The sequence below is a fragment of the Neomonachus schauinslandi genome, chromosome 15, assembly GCF_002201575.2.
Source record: "Neomonachus schauinslandi chromosome 15, ASM220157v2, whole genome shotgun sequence".
Taxonomy (NCBI): domain Eukaryota; kingdom Metazoa; phylum Chordata; class Mammalia; order Carnivora; family Phocidae; genus Neomonachus; species Neomonachus schauinslandi.
The window spans coordinates 45,979,798-46,001,512 of NC_058417.1; the positions used below are offsets into that span (position 1 = coordinate 45,979,798).

The 21,715-nt window shown below is 36.2% G+C and overlaps 1 protein-coding gene across 1 annotated transcript in view; it reads right to left on the reverse strand.

The window, feature by feature from the left end:
* The window catches only part of BPTF (bromodomain PHD finger transcription factor), a 147,408-nt gene that overhangs the window by 65,161 nt on the left and 60,532 nt on the right, over positions 1-21,715 (reverse strand). Inside the window, exons 6-9 of the mRNA XM_044921887.1 lie at positions 9,521-9,709; positions 4,760-4,947; positions 2,665-3,020; positions 1,984-2,115 (exon numbers count right to left, since the gene is read on the reverse strand). Coding sequence (XP_044777822.1) covers positions 1,984-2,115; positions 2,665-3,020; positions 4,760-4,947; positions 9,521-9,709 — 865 coding nt within the window. The remainder of the gene's footprint in view (positions 1-1,983; positions 2,116-2,664; positions 3,021-4,759; positions 4,948-9,520; positions 9,710-21,715) is intronic.

Below are 21,715 nucleotides of genomic sequence, written 5' to 3' on the forward strand. Positions count from 1 at the left end.
CGCTTAACTGACTGAGCCACCCAGGCATCCCTCTACCCTGTCCTTTAGATGTAAACCCTACTGTTGCCCTTTCCATATAAAATTTTTAATCTTGTCAAATTCCGCAGAAAGCCCAATGATAATTATTCATGCTATTGGAATTAATAATTACATAATTATGTAATTATGTAATAACACGAGAAAATTTTAAGACACTGAGTATTCCTATACATGAACATGAAATATACTTCTATTTATTTAGGTATTCTTCCATACCTAATGTTGTTTTTCAACAAAGACTTTATAATTTTCTCAAAAAAATCTTAATTTACTATTTTTAAAATGTTCTGCAATTGTTAGATATTTAGAAGGCTCTCAAAGTTTTATTATTGACTATCATAATAAATAATCATTTAATGAATAAAATCATTGGCTGAATTTGTAAACAGTTCCTTAGGGTCAAGTCTTAGAGAAGTTTGTCACCTGGAAGTTTTTGACCATAGTATTGAGAGAAGTTAGAGTCCTATTATTAATCTCTAATTTTTCTGAATCTCAGTCTCTAATTTTTTTAAAAATTCAGAGCATTCTACTTTACCTCATATTAAAAAAGAGTTCTTTCATATATATTACTAGATGTGTCATACTAATACAAATACAATTCATGATATAATTTTATAACTCTAAGTAACATGTTTAGAAGGCTAGTCATAATGACAAACCAGAAGAAAAAAAAACAAACTCGATTAAAAAAAAAAGTTGAATTCTACCTTCCATTGGGATGTTTAAAATTGAGAAATGAATTTATAAAAGGTATGATTTAGTCACTTTAAGTTATGTTTGAGTACTGGAGTTTAACAACATTTAGCTAAGCTTCAGTTCTCGAAGTACTGATCTCTGTCACCAGAGACATGGCTGCTTGGCCCACCAACATTAGCTTCAGGATGACCACTGCATAGAAGAACGTTGGGACAGAACAGTTTTGGGCATGTCTGGAGGTAAATGCAAGAAGGAGCAACAGAAACTCAGAGTATTGCTTCACAATTGCCTCTGACTCTCTCCTTGCTCTACCTTGATGAAAGAGATCAATAAGTAGAATAAAAGCATGCCCGCCATTCAGCTCTCCTCTCCTAGCATGCAGTCTATAGCACCTGAACTTAACCCTCTTTTTTTAATCCCAGGAAGAATTAAATCCATTCCACTTGTGGAAGCCTCTACTGGTAGCAGCAATTACATTCAAAACAGGAGGTGGAAAAGAGAGAAAACAAAGTATAAGATTTATGTAAGGAGAACACACACACACACACACACAAAAAAAAACAAAAAACAACTGAGAGCAATCCTTAGCAGATGAAAATTTAGGAGGTGTAAACTACTTTTCTTAAAAAAAACTTTTCATTATAAAATAAAACACAGATGTGGGATGCAAAACAAAATATATTTATATTAACAAAATAACAGTATCATACCTTCAGAATGGGCTCCGTAGAGGGGCAGGGAAGGTAAAATGATTCTTTCTTTTCACTTTGAATAGTAATTTATATTTTTTACCATAAGCTTATGTTAGTTTTTATAGTGATAACTTTTTAAAGACTAAATAAAGTTAAATCCACTAGAATTAAAAAAGCAGATTCAAGTCACAAAATTTATCATTTTTTTTTAACCTTCTGCTGAAGTCACACAACTCTGGGTCTACTTAGGAGCTGAATGATGTTTGGACATTCAATTCTAAGTAAATCAGATGCCTAGCACAGTAACTGAAACATTCTAGAATATTCAAAAAATGTGAGTGCTCTTTCTATTCAATATATATGCTAATTTTTACTTAAAAAAAATAAGAAATAATATTTATTCATGTTACATCTCATAGAGGAGGAAAACAAGGCCAGGAAGAGTTAAATTTAATATGTAATATGACCTTTTAAATACATTAGCTGTCATTATTAATAGGCTAATATTCCAAAAGGGAGTATGGTATACTATTTACAAGGCTCAGAACTCACTTACCTGGTGTGTCCTAAAGATTCTCGCCATATTGGTAGCATCACAACAGGTTTGACTGCACACTCCAAAATCGCTAAAGCCAGTGCAAATTCTCTGGGTTTGCTACACATCTGAACTGCTTTGATCCAATTTGCCCTGTATTTCAGAAGGAGGGGAAAAAAGATATTTTACTTGTTGGTCTTAAATTAAAACCACAAGAGCTGTAATTTCTGTCTCCATCTCATAGAGCATATGTTTCTAGGCTAAGCAGGTTTAAATATACTGCTACTGGAAATTCCTACCTCACAGAATCATAGTTTTTTAATTTTTTTTTTTTTTTTGGTGCAAAATGGTGGTTTTATTAAAGCACAGGGACAGGACCCATGAATCATAGATTTTCAACACTAGAAGGAATCCCAGAGATTAATTAGTCTTCCAACTCCTTAAACCTCCTACAGTGTTCTGGAACTTTGGCCTCCTCTTGACTCCAGGGATGAAGACTCTGCTTTCCAGAAATCTTCCAAATGCTAATGTTGGTCCAGTAACTTAGAAGTATACTCACATCCCTAATGTCCTCAGTGTTTTGCTTAACTAAACTGACTTCATTCAATTCATTGGTAATGAGTTTCAAGTGAGCACCTGCAATAATCATTTTGTAAATATTTAGTATATTCACAACAATAAATGAACCTTAGTTTCCTTTACCTGTGTGAAGCCCAATTTGGATGAAGAAAGGATGAAGGGATATTGTTTTCTAGTTGGGTGATAGTCAGTCTCAGAGTAGATATGGTAAGAACTTTGGACCCATGGACAGAACCATTCCATTTGAACTCTCCTGCTGGAGTCAGACAGAATTTATGTGCAAGATGTCTTCTCTTATCATGATCTTCTCTGTGCTGGTGCTTATTCAAAGCAAATGAATTGGTGGAGTACTGATTGTGGTAGACACGATACTTCCCTTCTTGACCCAACTTAAAATAATTGTTGATATTTCCTTTCATGACCACTTCCTTTTTGGTGCTCAACCGTGAAATTTCTCCTTGAGAGTTAACTACCAGTACCTGACCAAGAAAATAAAAAGACTCATTATTCATATCAAATATGTAAACTTGATCAACTGTCTTTTAATAATCTGTGATTTATCATTCCAAATAAAGTTCAGGTATATCTTACAACTGAACGTTTGAAATCTGTAAGTGAAGTTAAAAGCTACACCTGTTTATAATTAAACAACCAAGATCTTCCCATAAAAAGAACCTCTACTAAGTGCCTATTATATGTCAGACATTATGAAGTATTTTTAAGTATCTCAAATATACACACAAAACCACATGTGTACCTCATTCACCAATCATTACTTCAAGCTTATAATATACAGGGTAGGGAAAAAGGAAGGCATTACATGTACTATTCCCCAAAAAATATATTCCTAAAAAAATATTTTTGTCTGCTCCTTTTATTATTCCAGCTTTAGTATGACAGCCCATGGATACTTTAAAAGCATGTTTTCAAACAGCTGATCCCAATCCTTTAGTGAACTGTGAGATCAATAGTGGATCTTTCTCAACTTTTAAAAAAACAAAATACAACACAATCAACTAGACTAGAAGAGAAAATACCAGAGTGCTTCCCACATGGTAAGGTAAAATACTATTTCAGGAAATTTCTGAATGTGTGTACTGGGTTACTATGAAAAATGTCATACTGAGGGTCAGAGTGAAAAACCAGCTTAGAAGCTATTGCTTTAAAGAAATTCCTATGATGTTTAGAAAAAAACACTATATATTCTTGCATATCTACCTTGCAAATAATTCTTAAATATGGGAGACACAGTTGTGGCATGATTCTGCCACCCTGGCCAGCTGGGGAACAGAAACACTAAGTCCTAGCGGCGGCGCCTGGCTGGCTCAGTCGGTAAAGTGTATGACTCTTTGATCTTTGGGTTGTGAGTTCAAGCCCCACATTGGGTGTAGCAATTACTTCTTAAGAAATATAAAAACAAAAATAAAAATACTAGGGACACCTGTGTGGCTCAGTCGGTTAAGTGTCTGACTCTTGATTTCAGCTCAGGTCATGATCTCAGAGTTGTGAGATCAAGCCCCTCATTGGGTTTCTTGCTTAGTGGGGAGTCTGCTTGAGATGTTCTCTCTCCCTTACCCTGTGCCCCCCTCTTTTGTGTATACTCTTTCTCTCTCTAAAATAATAAATAAATCTTTAAAGGGGGGGCCTGGGTGGCTCAGTAGGTTAAGCGTCTGCCTTTGGCTCAGGTTATGATCTCAGGGTCCTGGGATGGAGCCCCGTGTCGGGCTTCCTGCTCAGCAGGGAGTCTGCTTCTCCCTCTCCCTCTGCCCCTCCTCCCTGCTCATGCTCTCTCTCTTTAATAAATAAATAAAATCTTTAAAAAAATTATTATAGCTAGAACTGAGCATTAAATCACCTATAACTCTTTACTAAAGCCCACAAAAATAGTGCACTCTTTACCATATGTGAAAAAGAAGCCTCTATCTCTTTAGAATTATATACAATAAAACTAACCATATAGTAAGAAAGTATACCACCCAATTACAGCATTTCCCCACATGAAGTGAAATTTGGGTACACAACTATATTTATTGTATAAAATATGTATTATATGTGTTATAAACCTAACCACTTTTAACCTGCTACCCACTACACTCTTGAAAGTAGAAAAATACAATTCAAAAGTAGGTCTACAAACTTCCTGCCCCTACTTTTCAGGTTGGATAAATAAAATTATTTCACATTCCAGAGATTTTTGTTTTAAACAGAAGGAACATACCTCTTTGCCCTCCTTAAATAATTTATTTGCTTCATGGGCTGCAGCTGCCACCTGTTGGCTCTTCAGCTGGCTAAGTTTGCTGTCTGGATTCCGTAATCTGGTGATAATTCGAGTTGACCCAGATGCCCCTCTTCCAGCTCCAGGAGACTCACTTATTTCCCCATTAGACTTCTCCGATTTGAAATCACCTGTTATCAGATGAAAAGCCAAAAGTAATTGCTAACAGTAAGTTATTTATAACAACACCTTACTTATCCAAAACTCTTATCTGATGCACATCTAAGATCCAGAAAGTAAACAAAAAGTCCTTGAATAGCCAAAGCAAATATATTAATTCTTAAAGGTTTTACTTAAAAGACCTTTACTGTGAGTCACTTATTATTTTACAGAAAATTCAAACATGCCAGGTTATCGTTTCAAAGCTCATGTACTAGAAAACATGAAGGGCTACTACAAATGTATAAGCAACAAACATCATAACTCAAAATGCACACTAATAAAACACTGCCTTATATATTCAGTATGGATCCTGTACAAAAAGTAAAGGGTATAATTAATTTTAGAAAGATTTCCATTGAAACTGTTTAAATACCTAATGATTTAAAGCTTATAAACATAAATGCCAAGTGAATTTTCACCTAAGGAACCTAGAATTATCTGTGTATGCAAATAATTATACATGTGAAATCAACTAAATTAGTTTTTTCACTATAATAAAGGCCTCTCACATTTTCTTAACAATTTAATTTTTTAAAGCCACAGACTGCACCACCAAGGGGCAATTACTGCTTTGCCAAGAATCTCACTTTGGCTGAAGATTTCTCTACATTCTTAAAACTATCATATCACTATCCAATTTCCATTGGCCAGACAGTTGAACAAGATTTCTCTCTGTTTAATTTAAGCTCTTTAACATGAACAATAGTGTGTCACTGGCAAATGAAAGGCCAAACATAAAATTTTATGTTTGGCCTTTATACATTATAAAGATGGCATTTTGAGTAGAGAAAAAAATTAGATTGGGAAAACTGGCTATTTTGAAAAATACAAAAGACAATTCAGGAAACATTTCTTAATTTTATCTGACCAACACCGTTTCTTTCCTTTGTGCAGATGCTTTTCCCCCACTTCAATCATGATTCAGCGAGGGCTATAAATCAATATATCCTACCATATTGGGTGAACAACGTCACCCAGCTTAGCCTGACAGCACATAACCACCTGGCCACAGTGACTGTCCCAAGCCATTCAGCATACTACTCTAATTTTTTTAAATCTGGAGATGGATAAAGGGTCTTTTTTTTTTTAAGTTGTTTATTTATTATTTAAGTAATCTCTACACCCAACATGGGGCTTGAACTCACAACCCCAAGACCAAGGGTCGTATGCTCTTCCAACTGAGCCAGCCAGGTGCCCCAGTTTTGCTTTTTGTGTTAGCGAACAAAAAGAGTATAAATTAGAGGCTGTCTACTTTCTATCCCACAACATGGGAAAAAACTTTTAAAAATATGAGACAATAAGCTCATCATGGGGGCAGGTGGGGTGGGGGGGCGTGGGGATAAGAGAAAGACCCATGATAACCTCATTTGGTGCCCAGGGTCCAATAATGCACCTGAAGCTGTCTGTTACTACCTCTGGACTTCCCAATTGCATGACCCAATTAAATTCCCTTTTTATTTTAAGCAAGTTTGGTGGATTTCTGTCACTTAAAACCAAAAAATTCTAAATAATCCAGAGTATTTTAAGATTTTTAACCCCAAAATATGGCACTGACTGAATCAAGATGGGTAAGGGATACCGGGTGTTTTTCCATCCCAGGCTGGAAAGTAGAAACCTTCAATGTGTGACAGCAAAGCAGTTAATCAGACTATCAACAATTTTCTCTTGGGTCCCAGACCATGAGTCTACCCATGCTGAAGTTTTATGTCAAGATACTGAACTATGGTGGCTACTTCCTGGGGCCATCTATACGGTCCTACAATAAAGACTTTTTAGACAGCATTTTATCTAAGCTGGACTTCCTAAAAGCAGAAAGGGAAGGCACAGTGCTTTTTAAAAGCCCTTCAATTTAGAGCCAAAGATCCAATACAGCTGAGAGTCAATCCTTTGACACTTGCTAAGGTGTTGTTTTTTAAGTTTAGTTATTTAAGTAATCTCTACCCTCAACGTGGGGCTCGAACTCATGACCCAGAGATCAAGAGTCGCATACTCTTCCGACTGAGCCAGTCAGGCACCCTGACACTTGCTAAGTTTAATAAAATAAGGGAAAGGAGGCAGAAAATTCATCCCTGGGGGTAAGAACTTGAAAGGGCTGAGAAAGGGAACAAGGCTTATCTAACACCCCCTGCCCAAAGGCCACATTCCTATCATAAAGGAGTGAATCACTGCCATGCAGCCTAGAGGCAGAATACAGAGCTGCTTTACCCCAGCCTCTAGAGCTCATTGTTTAAGGATGGCAGGAGACAGAATTCTGCCTAGGCAGGACTTCATTCACGAAGGCTAGGGAATTGGGTCTGCAAAGCAGACCAACAGAGCAAGTAGAGGGGCTTTACCTTCAGAGACCCTGAGAAGAGTTTCTGGGTAATGGGGACTCGGCTGGGTACCCAGGCAATTTATGAGGGAGTGCTACTGCCAAATCCCCAACAACCCATCCCTGACAACAGCCAGCAGGAACTAGCTGCTAAAGCAGAATGGCCTCCAGGAGGGGGATCTTCCCATCTATTTCTCACGTTTCATCCACAGCCATCCTCCCAAAAAAACAAGAGCAGCCAGAACACCCTCCACTATCAGGATAACAAATGTGACAGGCAGTTAAATTCATAATTTGGCTCATAGATTGTGAGATTGAGAGAAACTATATCCAGACCTAATCAAAAATAATACACAACACACAGAAGTTCTAAATAAAGTTACAACTACCAGAGGTAATTTTGGGAAGTTTTTGAAAAAATCCTCAGGTGTGGGTGAGATCTTTGCGTTGTGTTAGGCAGAAGCATTTTTGAATTTGAGTAAATATGTCCGTGCTGAGCTACCAAAAGGTGTAACTGGGGATATTTGTTTCCTATCTTTGCAGCATTCCTCTTTCTTTGGAAAACCATTCCTACCCCACTCCAATCATATACTTTTGCTGGAGCCATCAATTATAATACCTTGCCTGCCCTGGCCACAGGGGTGGGAACAATATGTCCAAGATAGGCCACTCAAATTCCTTCCTCAAGGACTTTTGATTTGGAGCAGGAGTAGGGGCCTTGCCTTTGGGTCACAGACCTTGGAAAGGTATGAATACAAACTGCTGATGCCATCTTCCCTGCCACTTGGAAAAAGCCTGTCTGTATTAGGAGAGAATGAAGTTAACATACAAACATATGCACATCAAAAGGTGGAGAGAAAGAGAGGAAGACAGAAAAGCTTTGATACCTGGGGGTCCAGTTATGCCTGATGATGGTTTGGACTTTCCAATTACATGAGCTAGTTAATTTCCCTTTTCACTTAAGCTAGCTTAAGCTGGTTTGGTAGCTTGCAACTGAAAACAAGTTCTAATTAAAACAGATCTCCATCTCCTACCATACACAAAATTATACAGCAGGATTAAAAACAAAGTTATACAAGTATTATGTGAAATTACTGTAAAACATGTATATGCTTGGGATAGGATCTTCCTTAGTAAGACACAAAATCCAGACAAACCCTAAAGAAAAAAATTAGTAAATTTAACTATATAAAAATATAAAAGTTTCTATAGAACAAGAGAACAGGAAGAGTTAAAACAAGCAATGACTGTATAAGTATATACATAAAATCAAAGATAACAGCCATAATACATAAAGCATTCCTACAACTCATTAAGAAAAACTATCAAAACGCAATAGGAAAAAATGAGAAGATATAAGCAATTCACGTGAAAGTTCAACAAACACATAAAGAGAAACTAAAAACATTAGTAAGCAGAGATATGCAAATTTTTAAATGAAATATTTTTCATCATTAGCAAAAAGGAGACTGATGTTGAATTTAGGTGAGAGTATGAAAAAATACATATATATGTAAATTATTGGTATAAATCCCTTTTAATGTACAACTAAGCAGCAGTCACCACTATTTTAAAAATGTACCTACCATGTGACCCAGCAATTCCACTTACTGTTCCTATACTGCCAGAAATACTTGCGTAAGTACACAGATATATGCTGAGGATGTCAAAAAAAAAAAAAAAAGCACTACTATTTGTAATAAGAAAAAAAACTGTTAACAGCCTGTATGTCCACTAACAGAGAAATAGTAAATGAATTACTGTTTATCCATACTGTGGAGTACCATGCAGCAGTTAAAAAAAAAAAAAGAATGAATTCAATTTATATCATGGAAAGATCCCCTATATGTATTACTGAGTGAAAAAAAGCAAGATGCAGAACAATGCATGCAGAATGATTCCATTTATGTAAAAAAATAATAATTAAAAAAACCCTTTTGGTAAACATACATACATTAATGTAACCACATGGAGAAAGACAGAAAATGTTACACACCAAATCGTTGACCGTGGTTACCTTTGGGGAGGGGGTACTAAAAAGATTTATTTTTTCCTGTGTGCTTTTGCATTTTTTTAAATAAAAACAACGACAAGTGCTACTTGTGTTCAAAAAAAAGAAAAAAAAAGAGGAAAAGAAAATCTAAGTCTTCCCACCCCATCAAACTTTTATCCAAAAAATTAAAAATTAAAAAATTAAAAAGCTCGCTTTAATGGATGAAGTGTATTCTTACCTATCTCTTCTTGAATAGAGACAGGTGTGTGAGACTCTCTTTCTCCATTTTCAGGCTCATCAGCTGCCTTAGCAGATTCACTCTGGGAAGGATCTAGTTCACTGCTGCTGTTACTGTTTTCCAGATTAGGCTGGATGGAGGCAGTGGGAGCACTAGTGTTACTGCTGTCACATGTCTTGTTAGGTTCTTCTAGAAAAATAGAATATCTGACTTTTAGATTAGAAATCACATGAAAAGTAACTACTTTGTCAGAAAAGACATTTAATTGTTTGAGGACTGCATTACAAAGCTAGACTTTAAAAAGAAAAGCTGCTCACATATGAAGAATGCCATGTCTGAGATCTATAAAGCAACACCCTATGAGTTATCTTTGAAGTCTCTCAGTCTACTAACTCAGACTCTTGTCATCTTAGTCTCTAGTACAAGGCAGGCAATCTTTCAGATACCCCAGAGCTGAAGAAGAAGAATAAAGTGATATAACTACCCCACAAAACTTAGAAGTGGTTTTGAGATAATCCCTCAAAATCTGAAATTTATACTCTTACTTTTCAAAAAGTAGTCAGTTTTAGAAACAGCATTAAACTAGATTATTTATCTCTAAGATTTTCTGCTTGAATTCTGTGCTCCCAAATTAACTAGAAGGTAATGCTGAAGTCATTGTAAATTTTAAGAACAATTTAATAGTTATCACTAAGAATACTATTCCTAAAAGTATATCAAAATGAACACTACCATGAACTGAAAGCCTAGGTCTTTCCATGATAGTTCAGAAATTAAGAGCCTCCTTCCTTCTGTATTTCATTTTGTCGCTAAGATAGTCTTTAAATCACCTAAGTTAAAAAGGGGCTGGCGATATATCACAAAGGCTATCCCTAATGTATAATGAGCTCCTATTAATTTTTTTAAGAAAAAAATCTCAACAACCTGACAGAAAAAAAAAAATCTATAAGCAGTCACAAAAGAAAAGAAAATGGCCTTTAAACATTTGGGGAAATGCTCACTTAATTCAAACTAAAAGAAATGCAAAGTAAAACTATATGGAGCTTCCCAGATATGTGGCTGGCAAAAATCCAAGACCCCGCAATACATTCAGGTAAAGAGGCAGTTTGTTAATAGGCACTCCCACATAATACAGCAGGAGTGAAAAATGGGACAAAGGAACTGACAATTTCTACACATGCACTCTTAACCTACCAATCCCATGTCCTGAAATCTATCCCAAAATACACTGGTAAAAACACTAAATTACTTATTTACAGAGCTATTCATTGCAGCATTATTTATAACGGCAAAAGACCACAGACGAAATGTCCATCGACAGGGCACTAATTGAATAAAAGGTGATATACACAATGAAATATCATGTATCACAACAAGGATTGGGGAAATCACCAGATCCACACATGAATGATTAAATGTAAAAAGAAAAGTGCAGAAGAGCAGTTACAGTATGCTAACTTCTGTGTAAGAAGGGGAGAGAAATATAAATTTATAGGTAGATTGTGCCTTTATTTACAAAGATTTAAAAACACTGGGAAAATAACCCAAAATTAACAAATGTGGCTACCTATGAGGAATGGAAAAGAAATGATTACCTAGAGAGGTAAAGGACAGATGTGAAAACTCTCTGTATACAGTTATACAATTTGATTTTGGAATCATGTAAATGCTTTACATTTTTCTAAAAATTGAAGTTAGAAATGCAATCCCTAAAAAGTGAAAACTGAAACAAATTAACCTAGTTGTATATCAAAAGTTGTTGGCATAACCACACAGAGAAAAAAATTATTTTAAGTGACTCTGGAACACAGTATTTTGACTGTATGTCTTTACTAGAAATATGGCATTAGTATCAATAAAGAACTATAAAAATCATCTTAAATGCTATTTAGTGGTCTTACTGCCAGCAGTAATAGTGGTATTACAAAATTACTACGATATATAAAATCATTTCTTATTAATGTACACCAAGATGTTAATAAGACATATATTAATAATGTTATTATTAATGGACATCCATATCAGGACAAAGCAAATGTGTAATTAAGTTACTACTCTGTTAGGAACTAAAGCTTTCAGTGTAAGGGAAGAGATACAAGTTTAAAACCAAGGGGAAAATAAAAAGAAAGAAAGAAAAAGGAAAAGGAAAAAAAAAACCTAAGTATGCAATCCTCAATCTGAATTTGAAATGTCAATATGAACTGATGATCTTTTTCTTTTCAAAAATACATATTTCCTAACACCATCCACCAAAAAAGCCTGAAGGCAATAACAGCCCAAGAGCAGTAAATACCTCTGGGCCCAGATTGTGGTCTCTAATATCATTCCCCACTAAAAGGAACCAGGATCTCTTGGAGGAATGACTGATTCCAGGTCTGGGGTAGGAAATATGTAAGATAAGCCTCATACATCTTATTCTGTCAAAAAGCAGGGAAGCTCTTGGGGCGCCTGGGTGGCTTAGTCGTTAGGCGTCTGCCTTCGGCTCAGGTCATGATCCCAGGGTGCTGGGATCGAGCCCCACATCGGGCTCTCTGCTCGGCGAGAAGCCTGCTTCTCCCTCTCCCACTCCCCCTGCTTGTGTTCCCTCTCTCGCTGTCTCTCTCTCTGTCAAATAAATAAATAAATAAAATATTAAAAAAAAAAAAAGCAGGGAAGCCCTCTAAGACTACCAGGGTCATGGAAAAAGGACTCAAAAGCCAACATGAAGGGGCTTGTGCTGGTCAATATAAGCAAAATGAAAAACTACAACTGACTAAAACAAATTGAATACATAAAGACCCATGAGTTCAAACAGATAGTTAAAATTAGAAAGCCATGCCCCTGTGTAAAAGTCCGTAACTCATGAATCACTACTGAAGGTAACTGGACACCAACTCCTGATTCTGAAAAATAACTGAACATTTATTCCTGCTCTAACTACATTTCAAAGTATTCAAACAGCCTCAGTTAATGAGGGAAAATTCTTCACAGAATTCCAGTTAAACAAATATAGAAAAAAAGACAGAATTAAAAACCACCATATTATAATCTCCAAACAAATAACTGATTCTGAAATGATCATCAATGAATGAGAGGTTAACAGGAAACTTTACACTGTCACTATCTGAACTCACTGATCAATTTCAGCATTTATAAAGGCAGACCACAAACAGACATCATGAGTCTTTTGATGCTATATGATATGAAGTACCCAGCACATAGCTTATGGAATATTCTTGCCAAAAATAGTTAAAAAATGATTTTAATCAATATTTTAGAATAAATTAAAGAACACTAAGAAGAAGGAAACAGACAAATCCTGAACGTGGGATATCCCATAGCAAGATACACTATGATTCTTCAACAAGTCAACAGTGGGGCGCCTGGGTGGCTCAGTTGGTTAAGCGACTGCCTTCGGCTCAGGTCATGATCCTGGAGTCCCGGGATCGAGTCCCGCATCGGGCTCCCTGCTCGGCAGGGAGTCTGCTTCTCCCTCTGACCCTCCCCCCTCTCATGTGCTTTCTCTCATTCTCTCTCTCTCAAATAAATAAATAAAATCTTTAAAAAAAAACAAGTCAACAGTGTATAGAGGAAAAAAGTCAGGGAAGGGGAGAGTACTCTAGACTAAGAGACTCAAGAGATATAAAATCAACTGTCATGTCATATGGGAACCTTATTTGGAGTTATTACAAACACAACAAATGTAAAAAAAAAAAAATTTTTTTTAAGTGAGGAAATTTAAACTGACAGAACAGTAGATGATATTAAGGAATTGCTATCAATTTTATTAAAATGACAATGGCACTGTAATTATGTAAGAAAATGTTCATATTTTTTAGAGATGTATATAAGATTGGTGTAGCATGATGTCTGGGATTTGCTTTAAAATACTACAGTAGGAAAGAACCCAAAATCATATTAATAAGAAAGGGGATAAAAAAAACTGTGGTATAGTTGCACAGAGGAATATTACAATACAATTAATATGAAAGAACTCCAGCAACATACATTATATTAGTAATATAAAGTGAAAAAATTAAGTTCCAAAAATTTACACTTAACACAATACACTTAATATATATTTAACACAATACACTTGGAATAAAGTTTAAAACAACTAAAAGAGAAATATATAGTTTTTAGCAAATTATGTAAATCAACTCAATGAAGCAAAAGCATGCGAATTATATATCACTTTGATCTCCAGTATCAACAGTCTTGATTCTACTGTGTATCCCTTATAAAAACAAAAGAAGATGTTAGTGAACACAGGATTCAGAGTGACAACTACTTCAGGTAAGGGAGAGGGAGGCAGAGGATGAGACTGGGGAGGTGATTATATATGCAGGTTAGTTTCAAAGCAGGACTTAGCCTTTTGTTTGGGATGACAGATTCCTAGGTGTTTATTTTCATTATTAAGTAATTTAAAATCTGAATGAATAAATTAAGGGATACTATGCAATGGCCAATGATGAGTACAATTAACTAAGGATTGTGATTTATCTAACACTGTACACCTAGGGTCAAAGAGGAAAACATTTTTTGAGCCAAAAAAAGAAAAAAACAAGGAGTTAAAAAAAATCATGGGTAAAGCAAGTATGACAAAATTTGATAATTCTTTTTTATATAAGTGTTAGATATATGGCAATGTGGGTGCAGTCATTATACTCTTAACTTTTATGTATGTGTAAAAATATTTATAGTAAAAAAATTTTATATGAAGGATTTCAAAATGCCAAATTTAACATCTGACAGCTACAAACCAGTAATAAAATCAACTAACTCAGAAAAATCTGGAACAAAAGAAGTCTCTCACAAATCATATCAAATTCTTCACTAACCATTCTTTTTACAGCTGTAAGATCTAGATTTGTAAAGTGTAGTAGTCCTCATGTATAATGGTCTAAATATCATCTTCTCCAATAATGAAGCAATATATAAAGATATCCCCTCATGAGCTCAGAGTGCATTGTCTCATAGAATAAGAAAAAGAGATTAGACTCTAGACCAGCCCACAAAAACTTAAAATATTAGCACATAATATACTCCAAGTATGGTAAACTTAGAAAATTCTGAGACAGGAACTTAAGAGATTCTGACTATACACATCTTAAAATACTTTAGAGAAAGTGTTTTCTGCTATCAGGGAGATAATGGTACTTCATACAAGAATAGGCAATCAATCCCTTACCAGGTATTCTCATCTAAAAAAGCCAATAACCCACTGAAAGCAAACTGAATTCAGACTGTATCCATTTAAACTCTCAAGGCGATAATAAGCTGAGGACTACAAATTCATAAAACGTAGTTTTGTTAGTTCGTCCAAAGTTATCTGTCTTAAGTGGAAAACTGTTTTCCTCCATTTCAGTTTAGAATACTGATTTTAGTTTTTGGTTTTTTTTCTAAAGTAGTCTCCACGCCCAGTGTGGAGCCCAACGTACAGCTGGAACTCATGACCCTGAGATCAAGACTTGAGCTGAGATCAAGAGTTGGATGCTTGACCAACTGAGCCACCTCGATGCCCTGGTTGTTGTTGTTGTTGGTTTTAATTTTTTTTATTTTTTTATAAGATTTTATTTATTTATTTGAGACAGAGAGAATGAGAGAGACAGAGAGCACACGAGAGGGGGGAGGGTCAGAGGGAGAAGCAGGCTCCCTGCCGAGCAGGGAGCCCGATGCGGGACTCGATCCCGGGACTCCAGGATCATGACCTGAGCCGAAGGCAGTCGCTTAACCAACTGAGCCACCCAGGCGCCCTGTTGTTGTTTTAAATAATTGTTCTAGGGGCATCTGGCTGACTCAGTCAGAAAAGCATGTGACTCCTGATCTTGGGGTCGAGGGACTGAGCCCTACATTGGATGTAGAAATTACTATAAATAAATAAACAAACAAAAAACCAAACTTTAAGTAACTGTTCTACAACTCTTCACTTCTTTACTTCATTTGCCTATAGATTTAAGGAAATCTGAAGCCCGTTGCTTCAAAATACCACCAAAAAGGTATCGCCTACCAAGATGTATGTTTTAAACTTCAAAGTCCAAATGTTCCAGCCCTATGGCAAATATTATAGATTTTGGTATTTACAACACTATTTTCATTAGACATAACAAACACTGTCAATGAATAAAAATAGGGTAAGTTTTGTAGTCATCCCTCAAACCAAAATTACATGTAGATCTTGATCTTCAACTTCTAAACAGTAACACCAAAGCCTAAAAAACAAAATTCTAAGCAAAAAACTACAAAAAAAAATAACTTTTCTATCTGAAGTGAAAAGGGGAATTTTTTTTTAATGGAAAAAAAAAATGAGGTAAAGTAAGTAACCAGAATGTATACGACTAGAAACTAAAACCAAACCTACTAAAAAGGATAAGAAACAAAAGATTATTTAACTGCAGAAGCTCCAAAAGCTTTACGGATCAACTCAGTGAGGCTAATACATTGGTTCAGCATCTACTACCAACAGCCTCTGAATTTCTTTTTTCCTAAAGATTTTATTCATTCATTTGAGAGATGAGCACGAGCAGGAGGGGCAGAGGGAGAGCGAGAAGCAGGCTCCCCGCTGAGCAGGGAGCCCAACACGGGCCTCGATCCCAGGACCCTGGGATCATGACCTGAGCCAAAGACAAGACGCTTAACTGACTGAGCCACCCAGACACCCCCACAGAATTTCCCTTGTAATAAAATTCAAAACTAAAGCAAAGTGTCTATCTCTTAAAATGTCATTATCACAAAAAGTTAAGAAATAGGTTAAATCAATACGTTCTTTTAGTTTAACTTTATAGCTGTTAGAGTTTTAATATAACCTGGAAACATTTTCAAAACAATTAGTTATGGAAATAAAGCCAGTTTTATCTACTACTGATATGTTCTTAATCTCAAGCATTAAATCTGGAGGCATTAATTTAAAACAAATGCTGTCTGCACTATGTTTGAATACAAATTCTCAATAGTGGATTTGACTTTAAGATGCTAGCAAGTCATGTATCTTTTTCTCCACTTATAAATTTAAAATTTGACATTCTGGTACAAAAAGGTTCTAATCTAAAATCCAGGACAAAAGTGTAATTCTGAAACTGAGCCTTTTGCCAATTACAAAGAAGTAATACTAAACAGTATACTTGCTACATGGGGTTGTTTTTGGCAACATAACCATTTTCATGAACTAAAGTGAAATGTCTGGAACACAGATGCAAGAAAAAAAATCTAAGGAATAGGTATATTAAAAGATTATTTTTAAGTGATGGCTACTAGCCTTGCCCAAAATATGGCCCAACTGAAAAGTTTAATCTTCAGTCTTTGACACATAAAATCTTTCTGATCACTGATCATATCCAGTATGAAATCATGATATCGCCCCATTTTTCTCATATTCTCACTCCCAAAGATTTTTAGACCATAAATTTGTAATTTTTCCTTTGTATAATATCATTTATTGCATTACATAAAAATGACAGTACTCTCTGACAAGACTTTATGTCAAGATATAGCTTGAAATAATATACATTTACTTCTTTTCTTTTGAAGATTTTTAAAAAATTTTAAATAATCTCTACACCCAACAGGGGGCTTGAACCCACAACCCCAAGATCAAGAGTCATACTCTCCACCAACTGAGCCAGCCAGGTGCCCCAATATACATTTACTTCTTTTTTTTTTTAAGATTTTATTTATTTATTTGACAGAGAGAGAGACAGCGAGAGAGGGAACACAAGCAGGGGGAGTGGGAGAGGGAGAAGCAGGCTTCCCCACGGAGCAGGGAGCCCGATGCGGGGCTCGATCCCAGGACCCTGGGATCATGACCTGAGCTGAAGGCAGACGCTTAACGACTGAGCCACCCAGGCGCCCCTACATTTACTTCTAAAGAAATCTGAAAGTAGATGTATTTATTTTTTTTAAAGATTTTATTTTAATTTATTTGAGAGAGTGCACGAGTGGGAGGGGCAGAGGGAGAGGGAAAAGCAGACTCCCCACTGAGCAGGGAGCCCAAAGAGCGCCCTGATACCAGGACCCCGAGATCACAACCCCAGCTGAAGGCAGACGCTCAACCAATGAGCCACCCAGGCACCCAGAAAGTAGATGTATTTCTAAAAAGATTCTGGATATATTTCTAAAGAAATTCTAGGTGGCTCAGTTGGTTAAGCATCTGCCTTCAGCTCAGGTCATGATCCTGGGGTCCTTGGATGGAGCCCCGCATTGGGCTCCCTACTCAGTGGGGAGTTCTGCTTCTCCCTCTGCCCCTCCCCCTGCTTGTTCTCTCTCTCTTTCTAATAAATAGAATCTTTAAAAAAAAAGAAAAGAAATTCTAAATTCCCAGATTATTTAAAAATTTTTTCTATTCCAGAAAAGATATATAATACAAACACTAACTAAAAGCAAGCTGTTGTAGCTTAGAAATGTTACTAAAGATAAAGAACATTTTATGGGATGCCTGGGTGGCTCAGTCAGTCGAGTGTCTGCCTTGATTTCCACTCAGTTCATGATCTCAGGGTTGTGAGACTGAGCCCTACGTCAGGCTCCATGCTTAGCAGGGAGTCTGCTTGAGATTCTACCCTTCTCCCTCTACCCCTCCCCCGACTCGCATGCACGTTTTCTCTCTAAAATCAATAAATAAATCTTTTAAAAAAATTAAAGATAAAGGATATTTTACAATGATAGTTAGTTCAACAAGAAATATAAAGATTATGTGCACCTAATTATACAGCCTCAAACTATATAATGCAAAAACTGAAAAAAATTGAGAGAAAAAGGCAACTCCACAGTAAATAGAAATAATTTTAAAATATCTTACAGAGAAGGAAGAGAAAAAAAAAGACATAGCAAGGATATAGATTTGAACAACACAATTCAAAACCTTGCCCTGATTGTCGAATACTGTACCCAACGACTAAAAATACATATTCTCTTCAAGTGTACATGAGACATTTATCAATATTAACCATATACTGAGCCATAAAACCTCAACAATTACTCTGATTACAGTAGGTTAAGCTAAAAATCAATAACAAAAAAGATAACCAGAATGGGTTAAAAAGAAAACTATATCATAATGAAAATCAGAAAATATTTTAAACTGAATGACAAAGACAGTATGTAAGTTTGTAGGATGCAGCTACAGCAGTACATAAAGGGAAAATTATAGCCTTGACGGAATAGAAAATATAAATAAAAGCTAAAAATCATCAAAGCATCCATCTTAAGGAGCCAGGGCAGAAATAATATTTTCATCTAAATGTAGTATCAACTAGCATACTCTTTTGAGGAGCTCAATTTTTTTTTAAAGATTTATTTATTTGAGAGAGAGAATGAGATAGAGAGAGCATGGTGGGGGAGGGTCAGAGGGAGAAGCAGACTCCCTGCTGAGCAGGGAGCCCGATGCAGCACTCGATCCCGGGACTCCTAAACAAAATATTAATAAACTGGATGCAACAGCATATAAGAATGAAAACGTATCACAACCAAATGGCATTTATTCCAGAAATATGAGATTGGGTTAACACTTAAAAAAAAAAGTCAATGTAGGTACTTCTGCTTCCAGATGGAGCAGAGGGACTGGATTTAACCTTCTGTCATGAAAACAACCACAAACAAAAAAGACACCACATAAGAGAAAACAAAGGAACTGACAGGTAGTTTACAAAAGAAGGTAGCCAAATGGCCTGTGTATACATATATTTAACAAATATATGCATACACACACACACACACACACACGAAAAAGTGCTCAACATCCTTAGTCACCAGGGAACTACAAATTCAAACCACAATAAGATATCCCTACAATGCTATCAGAACGGCTAAAAGAAAGGGAAAAAATGAATGACGCTGATAATACCAAGTGTTAGCAAGGATGCAGAGGAGCTAGAACTCTCACAGACTACTGATGAAGTGTGAACTTGTATAACCACTCTAGAAAACTAGCCATATCTATTAAAGATGAGCATACACAAACTGAATGACCCGGGAAATTCCACAACTAGACTTATACCTCTAGAAACGTACATATAAGGAGCATAAAAAACATGTAAAAGAATATTCAGTCACAATGGTCCCAAAATGGAAACCATTCAAATGCCCATCAACATAGAAAATGAATAATTATAATTAAGTAGTAACTAATCATTACATATCTGTATAATAAGACTATCATGCTGCAATAAAACAGAATGCACTACTATTACAAGCAACATTTGGATGGCTCTCATATATTGAGGTAAAAAAACTGACATCAAAAAGTATATGCTGGATGATACCATTTATTATCTTTTATAAAGGCAATCCTGATAAATGGTTACAGAAGTCAAGATAGTAAATGCCTTTGTGGGGGTGGGCATCGTGGTGGCCAAGACAAGGGGCATGATGTGGTTATACAGGTGTGTTCTATCAAGCTGTTTACTTAACACTTGTGCACTTTACCATATGTTGTATTTTAATGAAAAGGTTCCCCCAAAATATCTTTCCATACCAAATACTTTCCAATCTGACAGTCTTCTATAGATAAGCTTGAGTCATTAAACTAGGTGTCTGAATACATTCTGAAGGTTTAGAACAGAAAACCAGTGAGATGCCTTCTATCAGTTATTGTTTCTCATCTACCTAAATTAATCCCCCTCTCCAGTTCTTCTGATACCACATCTCATCTATTGACCAGAGGGTGGTCCAGGGATACCACAAAGTACCCAGCACACTGCCAGGCACCATTATAAATACTCAATAAATATTTGTTGAATAAATGAATGCACAGAGAAAGAGAAACAGAAGGAAGCAGAGAGACACGTTACAGTCCTCTCTGAGGGTCAGGACTCTACCATTAGGCCTGCCTACTGCCCACTAGAAAGTAAAGTCCTCAGGGCCTTGACTTTGTCTATTTTGGTCACTGATATATTCCCACTAGTGTCGTAAGTTTTACAATCAGGGATCTATTAAAATGTTTATCTACTTTAAATGTACCAAACTCCTCTTTCAACACTGGTGTGGTGTGTTTAATATATGTCTTTAAAAACGCTTTTCATGTTGTTTTGGAAACAAGTATTGAGACTATCAGGTTTCTAGGTTTAGTTTCGTTTTTTAGTCTAGTCAAGAAGAGAGCTATGACTTACTAAATGGTCAGGTTTTGAATTTATAGCACCTTCAGCTATCTGGCACTCTGATCCTACTAATGAACCCAATCCACTCCGATTACAGCCACTGACAATTGCTATTTGCTCCCACTCTAGCTTTCTTAACACTTCTGTTCAGGTTCTCATCTAAATCAATTTTTTGTGACCTACACATGAAAAAACCAATTGAATGCAAAGTTTAAACACGAAGGATCTCATTTACAAGAATTATGTTAACTACTACTGAACCAGTAAATGTATAATTCAACTCACCCACTTTATTATTTTTTACTTGCTAGGCTTTCTCACTCTTTCAAAGACTTGGCTGTAGACAGCAATAACAATATCCAACATCTGCTGAGCTCAGGTAGTACCTGAGGGTACTTAGGTACTTAGGGTAGATACTACCCTAAGTCTTGTATATATATTATTTCATTTGGCATTCTTTAGAAGTATACGTCAAGGGGGCGCCTGGGTGGCTCAGTCATTAAGCGTCTGCCTTCAGCTCAGGTCATGATGCCGGGGTCCTGGGATCGAGCCCCACATCGGGCTCCCTGCTCGGCGGGAGGCCTGCTTCTCCCTCTCCCACTCCCTCTGCTTATGTTCCCTCTCTCGCTGTGTCTCTCTCTGTCAAATAAATAAAATCTTAAAAAAAAAAAAAAGTATACGTCAGGGCGCCTGGGTGGCTCAGTCGTTAAGCGTCTGCCTTCGGCTCAGGTCATGGTCCCAGGGTCCTGGGATCGAGTTCCACATCGGGCTCCCTGCTCAGCAGGAAGCCTGCTTCTCCCTCTCCCACTCCCCCTGCTGTGTTCCCTCTCTCGCTCTCTCTGTCAAATAAATAAATAAAATCTATAAATAAATAAATAAATAAATAAAAGTATACGTCAGATACTAAGATAGTTTCTCCCTTAAACCATTCTAGTAACAAAAGAACAAATATCTCAGAGACATTAATAAACTGGTAATAAATAACTTAAAAGCAAATGTCTGCTAAAATCTGGGCACAGTTGTTACTCTACTGTGTTTGGTTTAAGAACCAAACAACTAACCAGTATATAAACCTACTAGTAAGACTGAGGTTTACACTAAATATCAATCAATCTAAAAGAGAAAGAAT